Source organism: Denticeps clupeoides, unplaced genomic scaffold (assembly GCF_900700375.1).
Source record: "Denticeps clupeoides unplaced genomic scaffold, fDenClu1.1, whole genome shotgun sequence".
Taxonomy (NCBI): Eukaryota; Metazoa; Chordata; class Actinopteri; order Clupeiformes; family Denticipitidae; genus Denticeps; species Denticeps clupeoides.
The window spans coordinates 163,306-189,105 of record NW_021630089.1 but is presented as its reverse complement, the minus strand read 5'-3'; the positions used below and the strand labels follow the sequence as shown (position 1 = coordinate 189,105).

The 25,800-nt window shown below is 48.6% G+C and overlaps 3 protein-coding genes across 5 annotated transcripts; 1 reads left to right on the top strand and 2 right to left on the bottom strand.

Annotated features, from left to right (window-relative positions):
* Window positions 1–508: 508 nt before the first annotated feature.
* Window positions 509–6,024, top strand: LOC114782985 (V-set and immunoglobulin domain-containing protein 1-like). Its single transcript, XM_028968633.1, has 7 exons — window positions 509–644; window positions 1,229–1,392; window positions 1,831–2,038; window positions 2,277–2,432; window positions 2,515–2,631; window positions 3,906–4,044; window positions 5,958–6,024. Exons 1-7 carry the CDS (start codon window positions 602–604, stop codon window positions 6,022–6,024), a joined length of 894 nt encoding a protein of 297 aa, XP_028824466.1. The 5' UTR covers window positions 509–601.
* Window positions 6,025–7,916: 1,892 nt separating this feature from the next.
* LOC114783007 (probable ATP-dependent RNA helicase DDX52) lies at window positions 7,917–13,419 on the bottom strand. The gene is made up of 15 exons (XM_028968673.1): window positions 13,070–13,419; window positions 12,918–12,993; window positions 12,761–12,846; window positions 12,496–12,681; window positions 12,081–12,224; window positions 11,885–11,996; window positions 11,727–11,799; window positions 11,448–11,651; window positions 10,782–10,872; window positions 10,354–10,476; window positions 10,129–10,279; window positions 9,961–10,036; window positions 9,817–9,888; window positions 9,511–9,603; window positions 7,917–8,669 (listed from the first exon to the last, which is right to left on the bottom strand). Exons 1-15 carry the CDS (start codon window positions 13,154–13,156, stop codon window positions 8,609–8,611), a joined length of 1,635 nt encoding a protein of 544 aa, XP_028824506.1. The 5' UTR covers window positions 13,157–13,419; the 3' UTR covers window positions 7,917–8,608.
* A 379-nt stretch (window positions 13,420–13,798) lies between these two features.
* On the bottom strand, window positions 13,799–25,433 carry LOC114783006 (HEAT repeat-containing protein 6-like). 3 transcript variants are annotated; one of them, XM_028968670.1, is made up of 20 exons: window positions 25,208–25,433; window positions 24,828–24,935; window positions 24,339–24,479; window positions 24,130–24,245; window positions 23,918–24,032; window positions 22,060–22,161; window positions 21,801–21,950; window positions 21,471–21,706; window positions 21,207–21,384; window positions 20,702–20,908; window positions 20,507–20,606; window positions 19,106–19,374; window positions 18,919–19,041; window positions 18,751–18,825; window positions 17,124–17,258; window positions 16,879–16,992; window positions 16,043–16,167; window positions 15,863–15,947; window positions 14,668–14,872; window positions 13,799–14,413 (listed from the first exon to the last, which is right to left on the bottom strand). In XM_028968670.1, exons 1-20 carry the CDS (start codon window positions 25,373–25,375, stop codon window positions 13,881–13,883), a joined length of 3,285 nt encoding a protein of 1,094 aa, XP_028824503.1. In that variant the 5' UTR covers window positions 25,376–25,433; the 3' UTR covers window positions 13,799–13,880. The 3 variants fall into 3 exon arrangements, with proteins under 3 accessions (XP_028824503.1, XP_028824505.1, XP_028824504.1); XM_028968672.1 differs by lacking the exons at window positions 23,918–24,032; window positions 24,130–24,245; window positions 24,339–24,479; window positions 24,828–24,935; window positions 25,208–25,433 and adding an exon at window positions 23,352–23,885; XM_028968671.1 differs by lacking the exons at window positions 23,918–24,032; window positions 24,130–24,245; window positions 24,339–24,479; window positions 24,828–24,935; window positions 25,208–25,433 and adding an exon at window positions 23,438–23,885.
* Between the last annotated feature and the right edge of the window lie 367 nt (window positions 25,434–25,800).

The window sequence follows — 25,800 nt, the reverse complement described above, 5'->3', positions numbered from 1 at the left end:
CCTCTGATAGCAGCGGTGATGTAGTGGGGATGGTGGGGATGATAATACTTCACACGAGTCCACACGAGTTCCTGGGAGATGATGGTGACTCTACAAATTCCCCCAGGACCTCATACAGACTGATGGTGGCTCTGGGTTCCACAAGCATCTCCACTGTTTTTACAGCATTTAGCAGCAGCTTTTGTGAGTGGAGGTGTCCACACCCTGGACACACCTTCTGGTGGAACTGTCACTACATCCTGCTACTCATCTTCGCCCCATACTCTACTCACATTACTGTTTATGGCATTTGAAGTCTTTTTTATGTATGAATGTGTATGTTGTATTGTGCAGCTCGAGAGACCATGATGGAGTTCTGAATCAGGATTTAGCCCCGCCTCTCCCTGTCCACAATCACATTTTAAATCATAAAAGCAAACAATTCTGAGCAAACAGCACAACGGCTCTCCAGCCTGTGCTGGTCACCACTGCTGATCACATGATTTGTCTGTGGGCGTCGCCCACCTGATAAGACCCGGACCAGAGAACAGCTTTTTGTTTCTGGCTAAGAAGTCCAGCCTGCAGCTTCTGCTTTAACAAGATCACTGGAAACTTTTGTTAAATGATGACTTCAACCCAGGTCCTCCTGCTGCTCAGCATCGCCGGTGAGAAACGATTTCACTCGTCTACCTGGGCATGACCGTAACGCCAGGCTGAAGATCTCCTCTTCGCCTGATAATTATATGTCTGTATGATGTTAAGCTGACCTCTAGACCTCAGTTACTACGGTGGGGTTCAGTAAAGCAGCAGTGATGAACCGGCTGTAATGAATCTGTAACTGATGATTGATGGACCTGAGAACCAATCATGGGCTGCACAAATATTCTAGATTTTATTTTATATATATATATATATATAAAACTTCTGCACACAAACCTGATGTTCCACTGACACATTCTCCGATTACACATTTTGCAGTTGCCCACCTGGCCACGCCTTCACATGAGAAAAGCCTCTGTGGGCACTTGTGTGTTAGATGAGGTGAATCATGGGAAATCGGGTTGGGCTGTGGCAGGGTACGAGAGGGGATCAGATAAGGAGACAAGAGACCTAGAAAACTTCCTCGTGAACTTTAATAAAAATAAGGAAGCACAAGGGGCTTCAGTCCTCCCCAGAACAGTGTGTGTGTGTGTGTGTGTGTGTGCACGTGTGTATAATGGTACATTTTCCTCCTCAACTCCATTTGCAGGCTGCAGCTCTGCCATCCTGGTGAATGTTCCAGCCAAGACAGCCAATGTTACAAAGGGTGGGACAATCTCACTGGGCTGCACCTTCAGCTCTTCATCCCCCACCACCAACCTGGTGGTGCAGTGGTACTTTGTGGGTCAAAAGTCGGCAGGCCAGGTGGAGACAGTGAGTTCAGACCCATTTTCTGTTTCAGTACTGGGACCAGGATCCCCCCAGCAGACTGGACCTCTTGCTTTATATCATTTTAAATCATCAAATCATCTACACAATTCTGCAAAGGTACCAAAGAGAATAAAATGAAGTGAAGGACAATGACCAGGTTCCCCCTGTAATCACAGACCTGCATTCAAACACACACTCACCCACACTGGCGACATACTGTCCATAATGTGTGTGTGTGGGTGAGAGAGAGAGAGAGAGAGAGAGAGAGAGAGAGAGCTAGATAAGATGTTTGCCTATTCAAGACACACCCTAACTAAACAAAAGGGATTTCGGGACAGAACCATAGTCACACACACATCACACACCTCAATCCACACAACAGTTCTATTTGTATTATTTTCAGGCCTTCAGAGTGACTCTGTTCTTGTCTGTTCTTGTCAGGTTCTGTATTATCAGGCCGGAACCACAGCCATCGGGAAGATGTTTGAGAATCGCGTGACGGTTCTCTCCAACCCACAAACCAGCATGAACGCCTCCATCTCCATCAGCAACATGCAGCCGGCCGACACGGGCACCTACACCTGCGAGGTGAACAACGTGCCCGACGTGACGGGTCAGAACGAGATGAGCATCCTGGTTAATGTTTTGGGTAAATTTAAGACTCCTGAAATATCTTCTAATCCTGCATGATAGGGTAGGGTTTGGTCCTGTTTGGTGCTGTACCGCACACACCGGATAAGAGGAATCACACCCGAGGAAAATCGAAGTTCAGTTTGATTGAAGCACACTAAAGCCTCTAGGTGTGGTGGCATGCTAGAGATTGTCAGGAACCAGCCCAGGTGCTCTGAGTGCAACGGTGTAAAAGTATGAATATGTTCTCCTGTCAGTGAAGCCATCATACCCGTACTGTGCCGTGCATGGTGATGTGGAGAGCGGTCATCTGGTCACCCTCACCTGCCACAGCGAGCAGGGAAACCCCCCGCCAACATACACCTGGAGCAGGGTTGGGCAGGGTGCAGGGAGCGGCGTCCTGGGCCTCAGCAGTGAGTTCACGCTCCCATTCAGGTGCGTGTGTCTGACCTCTGATGCTCACTTTCAATTTCCGTTTCGTTGTCCGCGTTGCAGACGTCCAGACTGGATCTTTGGTCATCAGCAACATCACACAGTTCCAGTTTGGTCAGTACCAGTGCAACGCGTCCAACACTGTGGGCTCTGCAGCCTGCACCATCACGCTGCAGGAAGGTATGCCCCGCCCACTCACGCCCCGTCGGTTATCACTGCAAGCCATGAGCTACATGCCCTCTGTACTCTTACCCTCTGTACTTAACCATCACCCTAAGTGAGCAGTGGGCAGCCATGAAAGGTGCCTGGGTAGCAGTATGTGGGGTTCCTAGATCAGTGGCATCTCGGTGGCACCTTGGCTCTTTGGGTTCTGAACCAGGTAACCTTCTGATTACGGGTCTGCTTCCTTACCAAGCATCTAAAAAATGATGACAGCAACTTCAGCTGATAAGCCATGTTGGGCTTAAATGTCACCATGCTACCTTCCCCTAGGATGGACAGAGAGGGCTCGCAGGTCACCCACTCGCTTTGCAGAAGCCAAGAATTGACTCAGACTTGAGCTCCTGATTCAGTGGATCAAAGGGCAGCAGACTAAGTCTGTCTGACACCAGCTGCAAATCCCACTGAGGAATCAATCTCTGGGATGCAGCCGCCAAACCCCTGGTAAAACTGTTTGAGCAATGGGTGCCTAGCAAAGGGTCCCAAACCCCTGGTGGCTGGCAGTAATTGCTGGTGCAAATACCTTGCACAATGATTCTGAAGGAAGGTTAGTCCAGTCGGGCAGAAGCCACGGTCTGCACACCACCCTGCAAAAATGTTCCGTGTGAAGCGCAGCACGTCTCTGCCACTCTGTTGTGTATGGAGTCTATAAGCCCATGCATGCTAAGCTGCTCAAGTGCCACACCATCATCTCGTTGTGCTTGTCCTACAGCCTCAGACGGTCAGTGCACCGTGTAGTGCACCTTGCACCTGCTTTTCTGCTCTCCAGAGCAGTGCACTCCTCAGCTTCACGCCTGGGGCCAATGCAGATAAAGCAAGGAAGTTGACACAAACGCCACAGAAAGAAATACTTGGAGCCGCATGAATAAGTGAAGTGAAAGTGAAGTGATATGCTGCAGCACAGCACACGGTGCACACAGTGAAATGCGTCCTCTTCATTTAATAAATCACCCTGAGTGAGCAGTGGGCACCATGAAAGACGCCCGGGGAGCAGTGTGTGGGGACGGTACTTTGCTCAGTGGCACCTCAGTAACATCTGGTGCCACTTCTGATTACAAGTCTGCTTCCTTACCCACTAGGCCACCACTGGGAATATGGGATATGTCCAATAGGGAAGTCAGTTGAAGGGCGGAGCCTGTACGACATAGAAGCCACTCTCAGCGTAGAGTGGCCAAATTAATTAGTCAAAAATGCATCATAATAGAAGTGAAATATTTGAATGCCTGTATCTGCAGAGTCGCATGATGGGGTGATCGCTGGTGCTGTAATTGGTGCCCTGCTAGCATGTGTCCTCGTCATCCTTCTGGTCTGGTTCATCACCCACCATATGAAGAAACAAAAATACCAGGCAGCCAAGAGCAGCGCTGAGATGCAGTAAGTTGGAAACTCGTGATGTCCACTAATGGCCCTTTCTCAGATTTTGCTGTTTTAACTATAAAGTGATATAAAGTTGTGAATTGTGAGCAAATATCCTAGAATGCTTTTTAATTTAATATAAACTGAAGGGCAGACCTCACATCACAGTCGCACTGAAATGTACAGTTCAGGCCAAAAGTTTGGACACCTTCTCATTCTACGTGTTTTCTTCATCTTCATGGCCATTTACGTTGGTAGATTCTCACTGAAGGCATCAAAACTATGAATGAACATGTGGAGTTATGCCGTATTGCATAGGGCTTCTATTTATCAGCGCCGGGGCTGGAGTTAATGGTGCTGGAAGCAGCAGCCAGCCATGTTCTAGTTGTTCATGGGTGGTCGCTCTCCTTGGTGCTGCCTCGTCTCCGTGGATGTTCGTTGCGCTGTTGGTGGGTGCCTGAGGTGCTCCGTGATAATAGTTAGATTCATCTCTCTGTGCAATTTACCTGCTTGACTCCTGCTTCTAAGCAGAATTCCCCTGCTGGACTCTCTGCTTTCATGGCAATGAACTCCGCCTGTTCTCGACTCTTCTCTGTCTCTTCTCTCTACCTGTTCATTACTCCTCCCACTACCTATTCTTGACTCGTCTCTAACTGTTTACGATTAGTCTCTCGGCCTCTTCTCGACGCCTCTCTCGTCCTGTTCTTGACACGTCACCCCGCCTCCACATTGCTCCTGGTCATGCCTGCAACCTTGGAGTATCAATAGACAACCAACTCTCCTTCTCGACTCACATCAGCAATCTTTCCCGCTCATGTAGATTCCTTCTCTACAATATCAGATGAATCCATCCTGTCAACCCAGGCCACCCAACTACTGGTCCAGTCCTTAGTAATCTCACGACTGGGTTACTGTAGCTACCTTCTAGCTGGTCTACCACTATGTACCATCTGACCTCTACAACTAATACAAAATGCAGCAGCACGACTGATCTTCAACCTCCCAAATTCTCCCACACCGCCCCTCTGCTACGTTCCCTCCACTGGCTCCCAGTAGCTGCACGCATCAGGTTCTAAATACTGATGCTGGCCTACAAAGCCAAACATGGAGTAGCACCATCCTACCTCACAGCCCTTATTACACCTCGCACTGCACCTGGTATACTCCGAGCCTCCAGTACTGCTCGCCTGGTCCCTCCATCTCTGAAGGTAAAAGGAAGACACTCATCTAGACTCTTCTCCATCTTGGCCCCTCGGTGGTGGAATGAACTTCCAGCTCAGTCACTGAGCACCTTCACACGGCAGCTCAAGACCTTCCTCTTCAGAGAAGATTTAGATGAACTTGTAACCTTCTTCTGTATAGAAACTAGAACAGAGTGAATAAAAAGATTGTATTCATAGTTAAAGTGAAGTGATTGTCACATGTGATACACAGCAGCACAGCACACGGTGCACATAGTGAAATTTGTCCTCTGTATTTAACCATCACCCTGAGTGAGCAGTGGGCACCATGACAGGTGTGGGGACGGTGCTTTGCTCAGTGGCACCTCAGTGGCACCTTGGCAGATCGGGATTCGAACCGGCAACCTTCTGATGACGGGGCCGCTTCCTTAACCGCTAGGCCACCGCTGCCCCAAGTGGTGGCCTCTACTCATCTCTCTGCCTCTTTTTGTCTCCTCTCTGCCTGTTCTCGACTCCTCTCTTTGTCTTTTGTCAACAGGCCTATCGGCCTCTTCTCTTGGACTCTTCTCGTTTTATCTTTTCTGAGTCTTTTCACGACTCATCTCTGCCCTTTCTCCACTCGTCTCTCTGCTCGTTCTCCACTCGTCTCTCTGCTCGTTCTCCACTCGTCTCTCTGTTAAACACAACTTGTAATAGTTGAATGCAGCATAAAGCTTAATGAAGATCTGCTGTTACTTACTGCCCCCACAGGCCCATGAAAGACGGCAGCCACCCGAGCTCCCAGCGGCCTCAGTCGGAGGAGAACCCAGAGGCGTAGGGGCTGGAGCAGCATGTTCTGGAACACAGACAGACATGAAGATGCCCTTTTAACAGTTGTTACTATGATAGAATGTACATACGTTTTATAAGAACTGTAGCTGGAGAACCAGGACAAGTTAAAGTTCGGTTAACGATAAAAAATCTTGAAGAAATCAGTAAACATGAGGAAAATGTGTTTCAGGGGCATTTCCTGTTTTATTGCTTGTGTGTTACTAACGTGGGAACATATCTGAAGATATTAAAGATCAGCAGTGCTGTCATATATACACACAAAAAGCTTCAAAGTTGACCTGTTAACTGTGTGTCATTGTTGGCCATAACTTTATGTGTAACGTCTCCAGGATCTCCTGAGTTAAGTAGTCCCCTAGCACGGGGCGCCTGTGCCTGGTGAGACGCCAATTCAGCTGCTAACTCCACAATTCCACAGCTTTGGCGAGTGTGAGGTCATCTGATGACACAATTATCATGTTGGGATGCTCTGTTGATTGATCCTGTATACACTCGTCTTCCATTGTCCCAAACTTACAAGAACAGGCCAGTCCCGCAGGTCCTCCCAGGGTCAACGATCCCAGGACGCTGGCAAAAAACTCCATCCTTTTCAACAATTCCTCACACCCGGACGTCCCTCAGACGTTTAGGATGTCGTGATGTATGAAAATGGTCATCATCAGTTGCTAAATGTTATTGCAGCTCTGCTATGATAAATCCGACCTTTGAGGATTGAGAGTAGATATTTTCAGGCTGAAGGAGGTTTGGTTGTTTCAGCTGCAGCCTTGGGCCCCTATTGGGGTGACAGACACCTCATTTTGTGGTTTCTATGTAATGGTCTCATTGTGTACAGGAGTGTCTTATATTGGGGACAATACCAAGACAACCGTTCTCAACGTGACATCAATTTCAACATTCTGTGGGTATAAAAAGCTGGTATCAGTAAATAATTCCAAGATCATCATTCAAACAGCCATGAACACACGACGTCACTTAACAGACGAGCAGCGTGACCTGGACATGGCATGGCTTGGGGTCGGTGGCAGGCGGTCAGATGTTGCTCGTGAACTTGGTGCGTCTCAAAGTGTCATCAGCAGACTTGCATCAAGACACAGAACAGCTGGCAGAGTTCATGCCAGACCAGGAGCGGAGCTCCACGAGTGACAGACCGCAATGGTGACCAGGACCTCAGGACCCAACTGCCACACAGCTGCAGGCCCGGTTACGAGATGTGAGGGTACGAGGGTTCCCAACCGACTGCAGGTGACACCAAAACACCGGCGTGAACGTTAGCAGTGTGAACAAGACCCTGTAACCTGGACAATGCGGCAGTTGTCTACCGTCCTGTCCACTGATGAGTGTCGCGTCATGTAGTTGGGGAAGGTGAGGTGAGCGATGCGCTGAGGTCACCATGGTCCCCAGGGTTTCCGTTGGTGGAGGAGGTGTGACAGGCTGGGCAGGAATCACCAGTCGGCACTATTGTACACGTCTCAGTCACCGCACCTTCTTACCTCAGAGCCACCGAGACACGCTACTGACATATCAATTTATTTGGGGCTATCCCAGTTTTTGTCTAAATTTTGGGGGTAATAAATATTAAACTAATATAAATGGTGTTTCTTCTCGTACATTATTAGTAATATCAGAGGGAACTTTAATTCATTTCATCAAAAGTCAGAGCAAATAGGAAAAGCACTCAGGTAAATAACAACATCCCTACATGACTGTGAGTCCTCAGTCCCGTGCTACACTCCCTGTACACACATGACTGTGTGGATCCTGGTTCCTGGCAATGAGCTGCTGACGAGTCGACTTGGCATGAAACGTAGCAGGGGGTCACCACCATGGGGACCAGAGGGTCACCACAGCCACCACCATCGTAACAGCTAAAGCTTCAGGGATCTTCAAATGGACCAGTAGCATCATAATGGACATTGTGATGAAATCTACTTTGAACTGTCCTCCACGAACCTGTAGGACTTTTCTCTGCTTGGACAAATAGTCCCCAACCCAGCACTGACACCACCTACAGGCTCACTCCTTGTGTGCAGAAGGGTCAGGTGTGGGGGGGTCAACTGTAGGGCCTGTAGAAGGCCATTGAGACAAAGTGAAGATGAAGTGATTGTGATTACATCAGCCATGAGAGGATTCGAACCGGCAACCTTCTGATTACGGAGCCGCTTCCATAACCACTAGGCCCATCAAGACCCTTGCCCCCACCAAGTATATAGTAGAATGTTCTCAGCTGTCTTCACCATCCTCTGTAGACCAGACAGTGAGTTGGAGTTATGCTGGAGAAAACGAATAACATTTCCTATTTGCATAGCCAGGATGAGTTAGGAGATAATTGCCAACTTCCTTTATAAAACTGGATCCAAACATGGGGTGGAAACACTACGCTTCGGGGGTGTTTCGCTGCTTATAGAAAAAAAATAATTCGGGAACGGTTGAAGCTCTAATATCTCTATTATCTCAGTGTGACCGTGATCACGTGACATTTTTAAACAGCTTTTTGTCCACCACTGACATGTTCCATTAGCAGTAATACACAGTTCAGTCCTTGTAGTAAAAGGCAACATGTTGAAATGTCCACATCAAGTCCCCGGTTCCGATGGCTGTCCACTCTCAGGTGCAGTGACTTTCTTTCCTGGTCTCCTGGAAAACACAAATTAATTAAACAAATTCATATAAAAGCCTCATACTTATACTACTGCAGTAATAAAATCCTTGTACACTGGGCCCATGATCAATATTTCCTCCTTAAACAACTATTTATGTTCCTACATAATCTAACAGCTGTCGCTTCAGAGCAGTAAATACATGCAAATACCCAATTAGATATTAAAATATCTAATTCTAGAAGATGCACAAATTACTCTCCACATTTGAAACATATTTTGGGGTATTTGCGTCACTAGATCTAGTTTTATAAAGGAAGTTGGCAATTATCTCCTAACTCATCCTGGCTATGCAAATAGGAAATGTTATTCGTTTTCTCCAGCATAACTCCAACTCACCGTCTGGTCTACAGTAGATGGTGAAGACAGCTGAGAACATTCTACTATATACCATCATATTATACATCATTTTTTATACTGTATTCAGTAAATATACAGATTCGCAGTCAATGACGCTGCTTGTCTCAACCTGCACTGTATTATGGGTCGGTGCACAAGGTCCTTCGCACTGACAATTTCACTTTACTAAGCTATAATTCACATGGCACTAGTACGTGAACAAGCTTTAAAGATCTTTATTTCACATTCTCAGCCTTTTAATGAATTCAATTTTGTGTTCGGACAATATGTTTTTTTTGATCAGGACGAAAATGTCCTCCACGCTGCAGAGATCCTGCTAATGGTTCATCAAACATGGAGGACATTGTCATTGTCCTCATTTCCCTCACTGCTTTGGACTGTTTGAATCTCAGTAGTAATAAACTCCATTCTTTATAGACAGTATATTCATGGTCCATGAGAAAAGTTCATGCCCTCACCTCTTCCTCTTGCCTTTCTGAAGGAGGAAGCGTGGGGTCGTGCGGATGGTCGCCCTCCATGGAGGTCTCTTCTCAATCTGCCTTTTCATCTTACTGCAGAGAAGAGCCACAGACATTCATTCTTAGTCAAGGTTTGGTCTCGTCTGGACTCTAGAAGGGCTCAAGGCAGGGCTACAACTTGGAGAGATGATTCCCGGACATGGAGAGATGATTTACGAGCAGAGCAGAACCAACCAAGTGAGCGGATTGGCTGACTGGCCTGCCCGAGCTTCTAATATTGGGATTGTGTATTTCGAGGGGACCAACCTCTTGGTTTTCTTGAATCCCAGCATGTAGTCTGGGATGGAGCATCCGGTCTGTTTCATAACTGTGGCGATGCTGTATGGGAACAACACAGACTGAAGTTAAACCGGACTGGTGGGCGCGGTCCCGGTGTTACGGGTTGGCTACCTCCGCAGCATGGGTCGGTCACTCTCTGTGAAGAAGGTGATCGCCCTGCCCTTGTGTCCTGCTCTGCCTGTGCGCCCTGTGAAAGACACGGAGAAGAAGGACGTCTGATTCTTTACGGCCGGGACACTGTTGGCAGCAGTAAAGGACGGCGGGAGAAGCAGCACTGACCGATGCGATGGATGTACTCCACAGCGCTGGTTGGGAAGTCGTAGTTGACCACCAGGTTGACGCCTTTGAAATCGATGCCTCTGGCCAGCAGAGCGGTGCAAATAAGGACCCAGATCTTTCCGGAGCGGAAGCTGGTCACCACATTGTCCCTCTAATAGAGGACAGAGAACATGCTGACTGTGATATTTGGCGCATACGTAAAAATGTCACGGCTGCGTAAACTACCTGCTGCTGAGTGCGGTCTGAATGGATGACGTCCACGTGTATGCCTTCGTAGAGAAGCTCGTGGAAAAGCTCTCGCGCTCTCAGGACTGACTGCACAAACACCAGCACGGGGGGTGAAAAGCCCTGAAACGAGGACACACAGCAGTGTTCACCAGGACAAGAAGAACTCACGTTCTTATTAAAACCAACAGAAAAGCCAGGATGAAGGATGCTGCGGTATTATGTGACTGGGGAGAAGGTTTGGTGAAACGTTAATCTCCTCTCCAGCAGAACATCCTACATCACGCCACTCTATATCTGACATCCGGTGGAGACCAAGGCAGGATGGGTGACAGGGACAGACCCCCTGGAGAGACACTGGTTCATAGGTCAGTGTTTCACACCAGGCTACTTCCACCTGTGTGTGAAGAACATATACACACACCAACCTTTTTAATGAGGTCCCTCATGGCCACCAGCTTCCCACTTTCAGCCCCAACAAACAGGAGCGACTGTTCCACTGTCTGTGGTGCGGAGTTCCTGAACACAAAGTGATTAAACATTTACGGCATTTACCAGACGCGACTTGTAACATGGCTTCCATGTCACCATGGATGAAGTGGTCAGTTCTGGTTCACTAGGACCCCCAACTATGAAGACAATCTTTTTATTCACTCTGTTCTAGTTTCTATACAGAAGTCAGACAAGAAGAAGGTTACAAGTTCATCTAAATCTTCTCTAAAGAGGAAGGTGTTGAGCTGCCGTGTGAAGGTGCTCAGTGACTGAGCTGGAAGTTCATTCCACCACCGAGGGGCCAAGATGGAGAAGAGTCTAGATGAGCGTCTTCCTTTTACCTTCAGAGATGGAGGGACCAGGCGAGCAGTACTGGAGGCTCGGAGTATACCAGGTGCAGTGCGAGGTGTAATAAGGGCTGTGAGGTAGGATGGTGCTACTCCATGTTTGGCTTTGTAGGCCAGCATCAGTATTTAGAACCTGATGCGTGCAGCTACTGGGAGCCGGTGGAGGGAACGTAGCAGAGGGGCGGTGTGGAGAACTTGGGAAGAACTCCCTCCCTCCCTCACTCACTCAAGGCCATTGCATGAATCAAGTCTCACCTTGGACCAATATTGACACTAACAAGGTTGTCCAGGTGCAGCTGGCACCACTGCTCCACGTCCGGCGCACAGGTGGCGCTGTAGAGCGCTCGGCGCACTTGGCTGGAGCTGCAGGCCTGAAAAATGGCGGCCAGCTGGTCCCTGAATCCCGTCCGTCCGTCTTCAAACAGCTTGTCAGACTCGTCCACCACCAGCCACTGAACGCTGTTCAACAGAGAGATGAAGAGATGAGAGCAGCTCCACCGACACCAGACCAGCGGCCGCCCGGCTCACCCTCACCTGCTCAGGTCCGCTGCGGGCGGCTCCTGCTTCAGGAGGTACACCAGGCGGTTGGGGGTCGTCACCAAAACGTCTACGGAGAAATGGACCTTCAGTACAACAAAAGGAATTGGAAATCAAAACCACCAGCATGCAGCAGGACCGTTAAAGTCCTTCACCAAATTTCTTGGCAGACTTGGGGCCGAACTTCTTGGTAGCATCATGTCCTTTGTTGATCATGTGAATCCTGAAGCCCAGACCTTCTGACAGCTTCTTCAGCTCTCTGTGTGTCTGAGGGAAGAGAAGTGAAAGCATGAGCAATAAAAACCTTAATCCAGAAGCACAGATATCCAGGTCTTCATCGTGATCTTCAACCTGGCTGGCGAGCTCTCTGGTGGGGGACAGGATCACCGCTCGGAAGCCGACGTTGAGAGGCTGGCGTAGGTGGGCCAGGATCGGCAGACAAAACGCCACGGTCTTTCCAGAACCTGTCGGCGCGCATGCCAACAACTCACGCCTCTGAAACAGAAGACACGCAAGTCCAGGCTTGAAGAGGAGATGTTTCTGCATCAGAGAGAACTTTGGTCATTCTGCTTCATCATTTGTCATCAACTTTTCAGACACAACTTCCACGTTGTGGTTGGTGAATGGTGATGATGTCATTTCTATAGGCCATGATGATGCTCATGATGATTCCACAGGGTGGTGGTGGCCTAGCAGGTAAGTGTCCCTGAGCAGGTGCTTCAGAGTAATATAAAAAGTGGATTCAGGATCGTGGCGGCGAACTCACATTCATCATGAGGGGAATTGCCTGCATCTGGATGGCCGTGGGGCTCTGGAAGCCGGCGTCTCGGAGGTTCTGGATGATCCGCGGGTCGAGCTGGTACTCCTGCTGTAGCTCCTCGAAGGTGCAGACAGGGTGGGGAACATCACTGCCGTGGACGTTGATCCGGTTCTGGTGTCTGACCTGGTTCACCTGAAAAGTGAGAAATAACGTTTCAGCAAAGAATTCCTGGACCTTCAACTTCCTGAGTGAAGGATTCCAAGGTCCCAACCTTCTCTTGGTGAAGCTGCTGGCGTCTCTTCACAGATAATTTGCGAATCTCCTCTTTACTCTCCTCCACATTCATATCGTCATCATCTGAAAATTGGATTATTATTTTGGGATTATTTGGGATTCTCTGGGATTATTCTCCGTCTGCGTTTCGCTACCTTCGCGACTCGGAGCCACCGTCTCGGACCCGGAGCCACCAGCGCCGCCGTCTCCGCGCCTCGCCACCTTCCTCACCTGCCGGGAGAGAAGAGCCGCGTCCAGCTGAGAAAACGACGGCAGCGCCGCACTGACGCGCAACCACGGAACGGACCTGGAACCTCTGGGCGTCCCCGCCGAACCGCTTCAGGTCGAACTTCGCTCCACGGCCGAGTTTCCTGAACAGTTCGGCCGCGTCCATCTCCACCGCGTGTCTGTCCGCCTCGCACCGGGACGCTGGTCGGGCTCCGGTCCGCAGTGCTGCCACCCCGCGGCTCGGAGGGGAAGCGACGCCCACATCAATTTAACAATAAACATTATATAACCGAGGAATATATTTAAAATTGCTTCTCATTATTGTTATATGAGGAAATCAGGAAGAATTATAATCACATTTTAATGTTTATGATTCATTTATGATTTTAGTGTTTGTAATGAAACGTACCACTTTCACTATTGAAATTATACTTATAGTATGAAGGACGACTGAGTAAAGGAAGGGTGAATGGCTATAAAAATTAAATAATGACAGATAAAATAACACAACGCTCATGTAAGAAATGTGGTTTAATATGCTTATAGAGGGTGGTAGTGGCCTAGTACGTAACCTATGAACCAGAAGACCCAGGTTCAAATCCCACTTACTACCATTGTGTCCCTGAGCAAAACACTTAATCCGAAGTTGCTCCGGGGGGGGACTGTCCCTGTAACTACTGATTGTAAGTCGCTCTGGATAAGGGCGTCTGATAAATGCTGATAAATTATATGGTGGTTGAAGATGGATATAGTGGAATAGTGGAAAATAAAATGACCTTCAGCACCTTGGAAGAATCAAGCAGTCATATAAGTTTTGAGGTAAAAGTTTCTAATTTTGTAAAGTTAATCAAAAATGTATTTATTGTGAAGTGTTCGAACAACTGCAGAATTTAAAACGGGGCACTTCTGTCCCCAGGTAAGCTCCTCAGAACGTCCTCCAGAAAGTCCACCAGTGTGTCCGCGTGTGTTTGCCCAGAAAACTCCCGGAGTCTGACGAGAGCCTCTGACGCTACCTGCACCCGACCCTGCAGCACAGCTCCGTCTTTCCCCTCTGCAGCAGGTGACCCGTCCTCAGTCAGGTGCTGGACCAGAGAGCTGCCAACGTGGCCAGACAGCGATGGTGTCAGGCCCGCCAGGTCCTCAGGCTGGCAGAGGGACAGCAGGTGCAGGAGAGCTTGGCACAGCTGCGTCCGCAGACTGGAGCTGTAGCGGTACTCCAGGAAATCGGCAGAGTCCACGCTGCCTTCCAGGGCCTCCACCAGGGCCTGCCACACCCGCGCGAACTGAGCGGCATCACCGTAGTTCTGCCGCAAGGGCGGCACAGACAGGGCAGCAGCTGAATTGATGCGGACCTTGAAATTCCTGCACGATGCCACCGCGCCGGTCAGCGCTGAGAAGGCGTCTGCAGACCAGCTGGCTGAGCCTGGGCGGGGAGAGAAGGTGAGAAACATCACCATTCCAGCCGATATAAAATGGGGGCACATCCGGAACTGGAAGGTTGTCCCCCACTAAATTCTGGGGCGGTGGTGGCCTAGCGGTTAAGGAAGCGGCCCAGTAAACCCGCCAAGGTGCCACTGAGGTGCCCTTTTAATGAACTTCAGGCCAGGTTTACGCTGCTTCAGGTGTTACAGATAAAGATGGCGTGCGTATGTGTGTTTGAGTGTGTATTTAGCTCACCCAGGTTCAGGCTCGGATTCCTGAAGGCATTACCCAGACCGTAGCAGGCATTCCAGCGCACCTTCATGGTGACGTCGCTGCACACTGTGGAGGTCAGCGCATGCATGGCCTCCTCTATAGGACTGCTGAACTGCGGCCGGACAATCTGCTCTGGCCCAAGGAAATACAGAAGGTTCCCCAGAGCCCGAACTGCGTTACTCTTCACCTGCGACACAGAACAGAACCTCTACAAACATCTGTAACATCACAGCGCAGGTTCCACACTCGCCTACCAACTAGCAGACCACTTCCAAACAGAAGGTTTTACTGGGGGTTCAGCTTAAGGTGGTGGGAAGACAGCCAAGATGAAACATCAGAGAGGCAGTTTGAGGTGCAGGTATATAAGCGGGGCGGCCTTAGCTGGGGATGTAGCTCAGTGGTAGAGCGCTTGCTTCGCATGAGGTCCCATGTTCAATCCCCAGCATTTTTATTGCTGCTACCGGTCCGCCTGGTTCGTCTAATTTGTCTTGACCTGCACTATATTATGGTCGGAGTACAACGTCCTTTATCATGTTGTGTGTTATTTCCATTTGCACACTGTGAATCCCTTAAGCTTCACGATCTCGTCTCTCTGTGTATTTGTATCTGGTGAAATGACAAAGTGGTCTTTGACTTGACTTTGAGGAAGACACTTGTTGGTCATCAGGGGGAAACGAGAGGATGAGATGAGTATCAACTGGTAACAAAGGCAGCAGAATCAATGTGAGCCTATGACATCTCAGAGTGATCTAGTGTATAAGGAGAAGAGGAGGGGTCCAAGGACAGAGCCTTGTGGAACTCCAGTAGACAATCTTCTCGGGCAGACTGGGATCCTTGCCATGACACCCAATGTTTGATTCTGGAGAAACGTTGCAAGCCACTTCCTGGCTGAATCTGAAATCCCAACGTTAGAGACGGTTTTACATGGTGCTGTATTCTCCATAGAGACAAGTGGACATCCTACCTACTTGTGTCTGTTATAGTGAAGCTTGATCTGTTGACTCGGTTTTCCGTTGTGCATTGTGTTTGTCCCTCTAATTTGTGTGTCTAAACAAGGTTCTGGATTTCTGGATTTAAACACAACTACTTTTGACCGCACACATTTTGACTCTTCTGTGTAAGCTGTGTAAGATGCTTTCCATCTCTTGTTTCTCTGAATCGTGTAGATGCCTCATACTCTGTCTTTATCTCTGGATGCCTGTGTTGCAGCGGTCAGCATCTTCAACAGCAGCAGGTCAGAAACCTCGGACCTCAGCAGCTCCCTGATGGAAATGCAGTTCATTCATTGAGAAGTTCAACACCACACACACACACACACACACACACACACACACACACACACACACACAGAACTCACATGTTAACGATCAGCGTGTCTGCAAGATTACCAAGTGACCAAGCAGCCATCGTTCGGACGTTAGAGGAGCAGTCAGTAAGACAAGCCAAGATGGCGTTGGCTGCATCTACCACAAACATTACGTCCTATAGAGATATCAAAATCACATCATTTATACACATCACATGAGTTCAGGTTTGCTGCTGAAAGCACCCTGACCAAGCAACTTGCTTCCTGATGCTTCATATTCTATTGGATTCTTTGGAGGACCGTGTCTGGGGACCACATGGCTGGGATTTGGCTTGATGAAATCAATAAAAGAGCATGATAAAAATCCATAAAATAAAAACTATTATTTGTGCGTGACCTGAATAATGGCCATGGAGGTGAAAATATTAACGTTCCTCACAACGAATTAGTAGACACAAGTCATTTGAAGTAATGGTGATGCAAACTAAACCAACTATAAACCTAAACCTATCAGACAAAAGCACTATTGTAAAAACGACCACTTAGTACTGCATCTCCTTCAACTCAGGAGCCATTTGGAACCACAACTAAATACTCGGACCCATTCACTGTCAGGCACACGTAGGGCATTTAGTGTGTTGCTTTGGTCGGAATCAGTCGGTGAGTTTGTAACGTTGAATCATTTTTCATCTAGATGTAGTGACGTCGAGTATAGACATAGAAACCTGGGAGCCTTTAACCAAAATTTCATGTCTCTTCTCTCTACTATCTGGAACCCCATACAGGGTTCCTGAACCCTCACATCATTTCAAAATCATAGAAAATGCTGTAGCTGCAACAGAAAAAAAAACATTTTAAACCAGTGTGTGTGTGTGTGTGTACATTACCTCTTGTAGGCAGGGGAACAGCACATACACCCCTAATGCTCGGACCGCTGCTGCCGAATTTCCACCGTAGGTCAGTCCCAGCAGCATTGTCATGCACATAACCTGACTCTTATCCTGAAGACACACACACACACACACACACAAAAACACAGTAAATAGAACCGGTTCCGGATCGGCACCTGCATCCACTTCACATATTTTGCTTGGCAGGTTATGTATATTAATGTGTGTGTGTAAATAGTTACGGGCAGTTGGCTGAAGGCCTGTGGTAGTATGGAGGCAAGTGCATCACAGGCACTGGTCTGCAGGGTTGGATGCAGCTCATCTTGTAAAGCAGCAGTCAACGGCCCATTCAGGACATTAGACCAGAACTGGACCACCTGAAAGTGGAATCAAAAAGACAAACACAATCTATATCAGAGCTTCTTATTAAGAAGGAAGAATGGTACACAACTATATATGATCTCCTGCGCGCATGGTTTTTCAACCTAAGCCTGAGGCTGGGTTGTGTGGTACTCTTGTGTGGTACAGCTACAGGCCGGTGGCACTGACATCCCACCTGATGAAGACCCTGGAGCGGCTGGTCCTGGATCAGCTTTGGCTCCTGGTGAGCTCATTAACTGGACCCCTACCAGCCTGGCACTGGGGTGGACGATACCGCTGGGAGAACTGTGAGAATCGTGTTCTTTGATTTCTACACTACCTTCAACACCATCCTTCCCACGATCCTGAGGGACAAGCTGGAGCACACTGATGATCTCTGATGACTCTGTTGGCTTAATCACAAATGGGGACGACAAGGAGTACAGAGAACTGACAAGGGACTGGTGCCAGCAGAACTACCTCCAGATCAACACTGGAAAAACCTGGAGCTGGTGGTAGACTTCCGCAGGCACAAACATCCTCCACTGCAACCGCTGAACATCCAGGGTGTGGACATTGAGGCAGTGGAGAGCTACAGGTACCTTGGTGTTCATCTGAACAATAAACTGGACTGGACTCACAACTCTGATGCCCTCTACAGGAAAGGGCAGAGCAGGCTGTACCTGCTGCGAAGGCTCAGGTCTATTGGGGTAAAGGGTGCACTCTTGAAGACCTTTTATGAGTCTGTGGTGGCCTCAGCCATCTTTTCTGGTGTGGTCTGCTGGGGCAGCAGCATCTCTGCTGGGGACAGGAAGAGACTGAACAGGCTGATCTGGAGGGCCAGTTCTGTTCTAGGATGCCTTCTGGACCCAGTGGAGGTGGTGAGTTAAAGTGAAGTGATTGTCCCAGCAGCACAGCACACGTTGCACACAGTGAAATGTGTCCTCTGTATTTAACAATCACCCTTAGTGAGCAGTGTGTGGGACTAGTGTGTGGAGATGGCGCTTTGCTCAGTGGCACCTCAGTGCCACCTTGGCGCTTCAGGATTCCAACCTTCTCCACACACCTTCTGATTACAGGGCCACCACTGCCCAGGAGAATGACAGGACAAGATCCCTGCTGGACAACATCTCCCACCCCATGCAGGACACCCTGGCAAGACTGAGCCTTCAGTGGCAGGCTGCTGCACCCACGATGTGGGATGAGAGATTGAGAAGGTCCTGCAAACCGCTGTCAGACTCTACAACAGCTGACCACACAAACACACACATCAGTCCACCATCTCCATCTTATGTGTAAATTTACCCACTCTGTACATGTAAAACCTCCCAAATATATCTTTTATTTTTACATCTCACATTGACTTTTTTTTTTTATTAGCACTATTTATTTGCTTTTTTGTACATTGAACTTTTATATTATACATCCTGTACTAGCGCTGATAGATCCAGCTTTATTTCAGCTTTTAAAGACTCTTCCTGGTCCAAACATCCACACACACCGACTGACCTGTGGGAGCGGTAAGCAGCTGTCACCCTCTGCCCTGTACAGCTGAGTGATGGCGCTTCCAAGCTCCTGCAGCAGCTGAGAGACATTTCTGCTGTGAACATTACAGCTTTATCACAGGACACATGCAAAATAACAATTCAAGGGAGGGGTTACAACGCAACGACTGACCTTTGACCCATGCAGCTGGATGTACGCATCTTCCTCCCCGAGGCAACGATTGCATAAGTGGCCGAGCTCCAGCAGAGAGTTATGGACCAGAGAGAAATAACCCTTCACCATCAGCGCCAACACCTGACAGAGGGGCAGAGTTCACAAAAACCAACAAGCAACACAACCGCCGAACACCAGTTCTGACCTGCATGGCTTCCAGTCTGACAGGCAAAGGCTCCATGGCAGCAGGGCCATTACGATGGGCGGGGCTAGTGGCAGAGTCACTGTCTGAGTGGGCACCGTCACGGGGCTTCGTGACCAGACACATGCAGAGCTGGAGAAGCCAGCATGGCCCCTCCTCAGAAGCCCCGCCTCCATCTCCACTTTTCAACAGCTGTGCGACCTCCGTCAGGGGCGCCTGGGCAGACACCAGCGCCCCCAGCAAGGTCAGACAGGACACCCGCACGTTCACATCTACAGGGAAAGGGCGAGAAAGCAAGAAACATGCCTGCATAACGCCAGGATTGGGACAGAAATTCATGCACCGGTAATAATTAATACTAATACGCTTTTATTAACAAAATGACCGCAGCTGTTTTATTCTATTTGATGCATGCATGCATGTATACATACATTCTTTTGTTGCTCAGTGTACCAATAGAAAAAAGAAAAATGTTCCAGATAATCATCAGAAAATATAAATATTAGTCAAAGACAAGACAAGTAAAGTGAATCATTTTGTATTAAGGGAGGAGGAGGAGTCTTTTGTTTTAAACCTTTTACTTCCATCTACTCAACAGTACATCTCCAGTACATGCATACAGCACACTGAGCACTCGACTATCCCCGGTATCTCTGGTAACTGCTGTCCTTCTTAATCAAGAAATCACTTAAATAAGACCTGCCAGACAAAGGGATGTAGACCAAAGGATCATCAAAAGCTAGTACTCATGCCAAGATCCAAAGAAATTCAGGAACAAATGAGATTTCGATTGAAATCTCAAAAGGTTATAAGCCATTTCTGAAGCTTTAGGACTCCAGCCAACCACAATGAGAACCATCATCCACAAAAGGTGCGGCGACAACTCATCACAGAAGACCCCACAACATCCACTTGCCTCAGTTAAATTCAGCTTTCATAAGAGACCGGGCAAAAATGGCCTGCATGGCAGAGGGTCAAGAAAAAAAAAAAAACAAAAAAAACACCAGAAAACATCTTGAGGATCCCAAAGACTCCTTGGACTGACGAGCCGTGTGTCTCTTTATATATGGTGTAAAAGTAACATGGTGACCTTGATCTAAAACACACCAGCAAGTCCACCTCTGTAAACAGAATGAGGACATTGGAGTGGCCTAGCCAAAGTCCTGACATCCTATTGAGATGCTGTGGCATGACCTTAAAAAGGCTGGACTACGGAACTTTATTTGCTGCCTTATTGCAGTTGTTGCTAATAAAAGGCGACCACACCAGTTATTTATGGGCCATGGAGGTTTGGATCTTAATAATAAAATCCTTCACTTAACTGCATTTTGTATTTACACGTGTTGCCTTTGACTAATATTTTTTAAAACATTACTTGTACAGAAGTGAAGTCGGTTCTCGCACCTCTGTGGCGGATGTAGGGTCGTATCTGCTTCCAGAGGGGGCTGAGGAGTCCTGGCCGCAGGCGCTGATATGGAACGTTACACACCAGGTGGGCCAGACACTGGAAAACATCATGCATGAGTACGAGCGAGAAGCTTTTCAAACCCGCTCCACCCCACTCCCCAAAATATGGCCAGAGGGCGCGTGTTCGTGTACCTTTATGACCTGTGTGAGAGTGTGTGGCGATGACTCTGCCAGTAAAGCCAGGCTGAGGCTGCGATGAAGCTCTCTCAGGCTGGCAGCAAGGGTAGCAGAGAGAGGAGTGAAGGCCTGGCGAGGGACACTCACGTCCTCTGCAGTGGACAGAAAGCCCCGAGATCCATCCAGCAACGCTGACAGCACCTGCAGAGAACCAGCCCTGACCTGCAGCCACACCAAGCGGTTTTCAGTAAGTCATCGTCATTGTGAGACACTGCAGCACAGCACACGGTGACACGGTGAAACGTGTCCTCTGTATTTAACCGTCACCCTTGGTGACAGTGGGCACCACGACAGGCGCCCGGGGAGCAGTGTGTGGGGGCGGTGCTTCCTTAACCGCTAGGCCACCACTGTCCCGTAACCACAATTCATTCATTAGAACTAGTAGAATGATGGTTCCTCACCTACCAAACCAGCTGCTGACCCCTGGAAGACCTGGACGTCTGATGTGCAGCAGACTCACCTTGGGAGAAGGGTCCTTCAGCACAATGGTGAGGAGGGTTAGGGTGGAGGCGCTGCCAGGCGTCGGTGCATCTGGGAGGAACGATGACCAATAGCCAAACAGCACACGCTTTTCCACACACTTCAGCAGAGACAGGAAACAGTGTAGCGATGACAACCGTACACGTGCCTGGTAGAGTCTGCACACACACACACACACACACACAATCATCAGATGTGAACACACACACACACACACACACACACAAAAAATACCCTTTCAAACCTGATTTTTCCCTGCATGCCCCCCTCAGGATCAGATACTTCAGAATCAGAACTTCCCTTCTTCCAGGAGGGGGAGGGCGTGGCTCCAGACACTAACTGGACTCTGGGGCTCCATCTGTCTGAGGCTTGGCCCCTTGTTGGCACCACCTCTCTTTCCTCCTGTACATCTTCTGCCTCGCTCCTTCTCCCCTCCACTCCAGACTTCCTGTCCCGCCCATGGGACTTCCTCTTCTTGCTCTGCAAGAGAGGAAATTGACTTCAATAACGGTTCAATCAATCCTGATCCTGCTGCTGCTACAGTCAGGAGCCATCAGACAGGAGACACACCCACCGCTGAGACCCTGCCAGCTTCTGGGGTGTCCTGAGGTGCAGCTGTAGAAGATTTGACAACAGTGACAGAGTCATACTGTGACAAGGGCGCTGGATAAAGGACTGGTGGCACCTCCTCAATCACCCCCGGCACGCCGAAGAACATGAATTTCTGTCAAACAGCATGAGACGTTGAGGTGTTGCACAGAAGAAAGGAATCAGCGAGGTTCATCTGATGGACAGAGCAGCTAGTAAATTAGTGAGCGTGAAGCTAGATGTACCTTCAGGATGCCCAAGATCGATCCCAGCAGATCATCTGGTCCAGAGCTCCACTTCTCTCCATTCAGATAATACTGTAGGCCTTTCAGAGCACTCTGCAGGAGCTGTCAACAAAGGCGAGAAGAAGATTCACTCCACCTCAAATTCAATCTCATCCATCCCATTCTTTTCTCAAAAATGGTGATCATACAAGTTCACAGAGCGAATAATAGACCACGGCAGTGTTAAATAAACCAACCTCAAAGCAAGAGCTACCGTTTTTACCTCAAAACTGCCCACCTTCACCAACACTTTAATCAAGTCATCCATTGGTCTTAGTTCTGTTCCTTTATGTCTGAAGAACCACGGCTTTTATTGAATTACAGGCCTAGTTCTATCCATTCGTGTTCGGACCAGGACCTTTAAAGTGAAGTGAAGTGATTGTCACATGTGACACACAACAGCACAGCACACGGTGCACACAATGAAATGTGTCCTCTGTATTTAACCATCACCCTGAGTGAGCAGTGGGCACCATGACAGGCGCCCGGGGAGCAGTGTGTGGGGCGGTGCTTTGCTCAGTGGCACCTCAGTGGCAACCTTGTGGCACCGAACCGGCAACCTTGTGATTACGGGGCCGCTTCCTTCAGCGCTAGGCCACCACTGCCCCTTGTACTGCCCCTTGTACACTGCTAGTTGTACTAAATCGGCTTTGGAAGTTGGAATATCTCCTGGTTCAAAACCTACTTTGTGCAACTCACATTCACAGTTTCTCTTTTGTAGGCCTATTTACTTGCTTATTTGTACATAGAACCTTTATATTATACAGTCGACATATTGTCTGTGCGGGTTCGAGCTCCGCCCGGTTCCTACATCTTGTACTGCCCACTTTCTGCCGTGACAGATTTGATGGACTATAGATTGGAGTGTGCTGGTTTTTCAGATGTCCTAGTACATCAGCTGATTTGTCATTTGATTGTCACAGGAAGGCGTACTTCCACCTAAAAAACATTGATAGAGTTAGGAACTTTCTCTCCATCTCAAGGTCGGATCTCATTACGTCTGTATTGTCTTCAAGATTCTGCGTATCGCCTATAAAGCTATGCATGGTCTTACTCCAGTTTCTCAGTAACCTACTAGTCTCATTCTACCAGCTGTCCCCCGTGTACGTCACTGCTGGAAATACAGCATTTGATTATAGAGCCCAAACCTTTGGATCAACCTTCGGAGGAATGTATGGTATTCAGACACAGTGGGAATATTTAAATCCAGGCTAAAAACCTACTTCTACAGTCCAGCCTTTAACAACCCTCACCATTCGTAACGCTGTAGTAGTTGTGTCCGCCAGAAATGTCCGGTTCTCTGATCAGTTACTCTCATTTGTTGCTAACTCATCACTACCTCGCTCTTCTCTTTTCTCTTCCCTTCGCCTTCACTCCACTGTGGATGGTGCATCTGGCCTGGGGAGTCTCCTGGTACGGAGTGATCATGTGACCTGGCCGACCTCCATGGACTGTCCTGCTTGGGCCTCTGCTGACCCAGTCTGATACTCTCCTGCTGGGACTAACACGCTACCTGGATGCTGGACGTGGACTGCAACAACCTTCATATGCCGGAGGCACCTGGGGCTTTGAACACTGTTCTATTTGTTAGGGTAAAAAGATTGATTTAAATTCATTTTCGAGGAATTTATAACATTTGTAAAATAGTGAAAAAATGGAAGCGGTGATATGGAAGAAATAATCTGACGAGTTCATTTCTGGCAGCCTGAATTGTTCCTACCATCCCCCTCCATTCGGTCACTCCTGAACCATGTTCATATCCTGATCTCCTGCAGTAACTAGGCTGCTGCTAGCAGCTCAATAGGAACCCATCACTGACCATGCAGTAGACAATGTCGTCCCCTTCTGGAGGCCGGGGACACTGCAATGTCTGCAAGAAAGTTTTGAAACACACTCCACGATAGGGCTGCTCTAGACATGGCTTTCCTGGAAGCCTACGGATAACAGAGGAGAGGACAAAGTCAGAAGAGCTTGCTGAATTTCCTTCTCAACAGGCAATTCAGCTCATCAATACGCAAAAAGCCGACTCACCCCATGCAGAGACTAGACATACAGTGCACTGCTGCCTGCCGCAGTTCCATATCTGGCTGACTGGGGGCGCTGTACCTCATCAACAGCCCACTGGGTCCCAGGAGCTCTGGCAGGTGCTGGTGGTTCACATGAGATTTGAGTCCATCGGTCAATCTAACGCGGGGATTCTCAATGCCAGTAAGAACGTGGCTCTAATGAACAATTTCTACCCTCTTGCACTGGGGTCCATTGGCATAAACCAGAGCCGACATCGCCAGCAACACCTCGGGGTGGGTCCATGGGCTGCAGGAGTAGAGCGCCTGGCAGGTGTAGGACACCAGCGTGTCAAGAGTCGGTTCATCAACGATGACCTAGAAGACAGACCACAGCAGTTTACACTCCAGAAACCGCAGCAGATACCCGATACAGAGGCTGGTCTTCAGATCAATACAATACTACACATCCCCGTTTATACCTCCTTATTAGGACACCATTACAACGCCGGGCACTAGAAGCGGTTTCATATGAAGAATAACGGGCCAGTGGTGGCTAAGTGGGTAAGGCGACGGACCCGTAATAGTAAAACGGTGGGTTCGAAGGTGCCACTGAGGTCCCTTTTATCAAGGTACCGTCCCCACATTTCATGTCTATTTCTATGATGATAAAATGTAGAAAGAACCTGGAAGGTGTCAACAGAAGATGATAAAATTAATAATAACCTGTAGCTGATTGAGAAGTTGGTGGATCAGTTGGCAAAGTTTGACCACAAGGTGCTCCTGACTAGGAGGGACCAGACGGCTGGCTTGTGTGAGGAGCGTACATATTTCCTGTTGGGAGATTAATATTAAGGGTTCCATGAGATGAAAACATGACTTTGGGAGATGATTGAACATTAATACGAGTTCCTCCAGCCTCTTTTATGGTCCTGCAGTGGCTAGAAACGCAGATAGGTGTAAAGAGGGCGGCAGCTCAGCTCAAGGATACAGAATTTGAGGACCAACCAGACCGATATAAAGCAAAACAATACATGACAGGGGACGTTTAAGATCCGTTGAAGGTCTAAATAAGAAGAGTGAGTGGGTATTGAAGTAAATCTCGCCTCGGGGCGGATCTCGGCGCCGCTGTAGTTCTCGGAGATCAGCTGGTCCAGCAGGAGGTTCAGCTCGGTCCGCAGCTCCGGACAGGAGGGCTGCAGGCCGCCGAGTCTCCGGCAGCGGCCCCGGAACTGGGCGTGTGGCGCGGGGAACGAGCTTTCCTGGTCGGCCATGCTCCCGCCGAGCTTCTCAGCCGGGGAGGACCGTGTTGTTACAGCAACGGGAGTCGTCATCCGGGTAAACGCCTCAACTTCCGGGTTCAAAGGTCAACATGCATTCACATAAAACTCGCGGGTCGCGACACAAAACCGTAATTTTTCACGCTGTGAAACGAGGCCCTTTTATTTACTCATCGTTTTTCCCAATTTCTCTTCTTTTATTTAGCCCCATTCCTTCGACAAGATCCATTACACGCACCATCTGTTGTGGTCTTTGTAGACATTATAATCATGATCGATATTACAATATTAAAAACGATCCCATAAAAATCCCACAAATGTGACGTCACTTTACGTCGATATTAGCTTTTATTACCTAAATCAAAAGCAACAAAAAGTTACAACTTAATTTTGAAGGAATGCTGCATATTATACTGAAG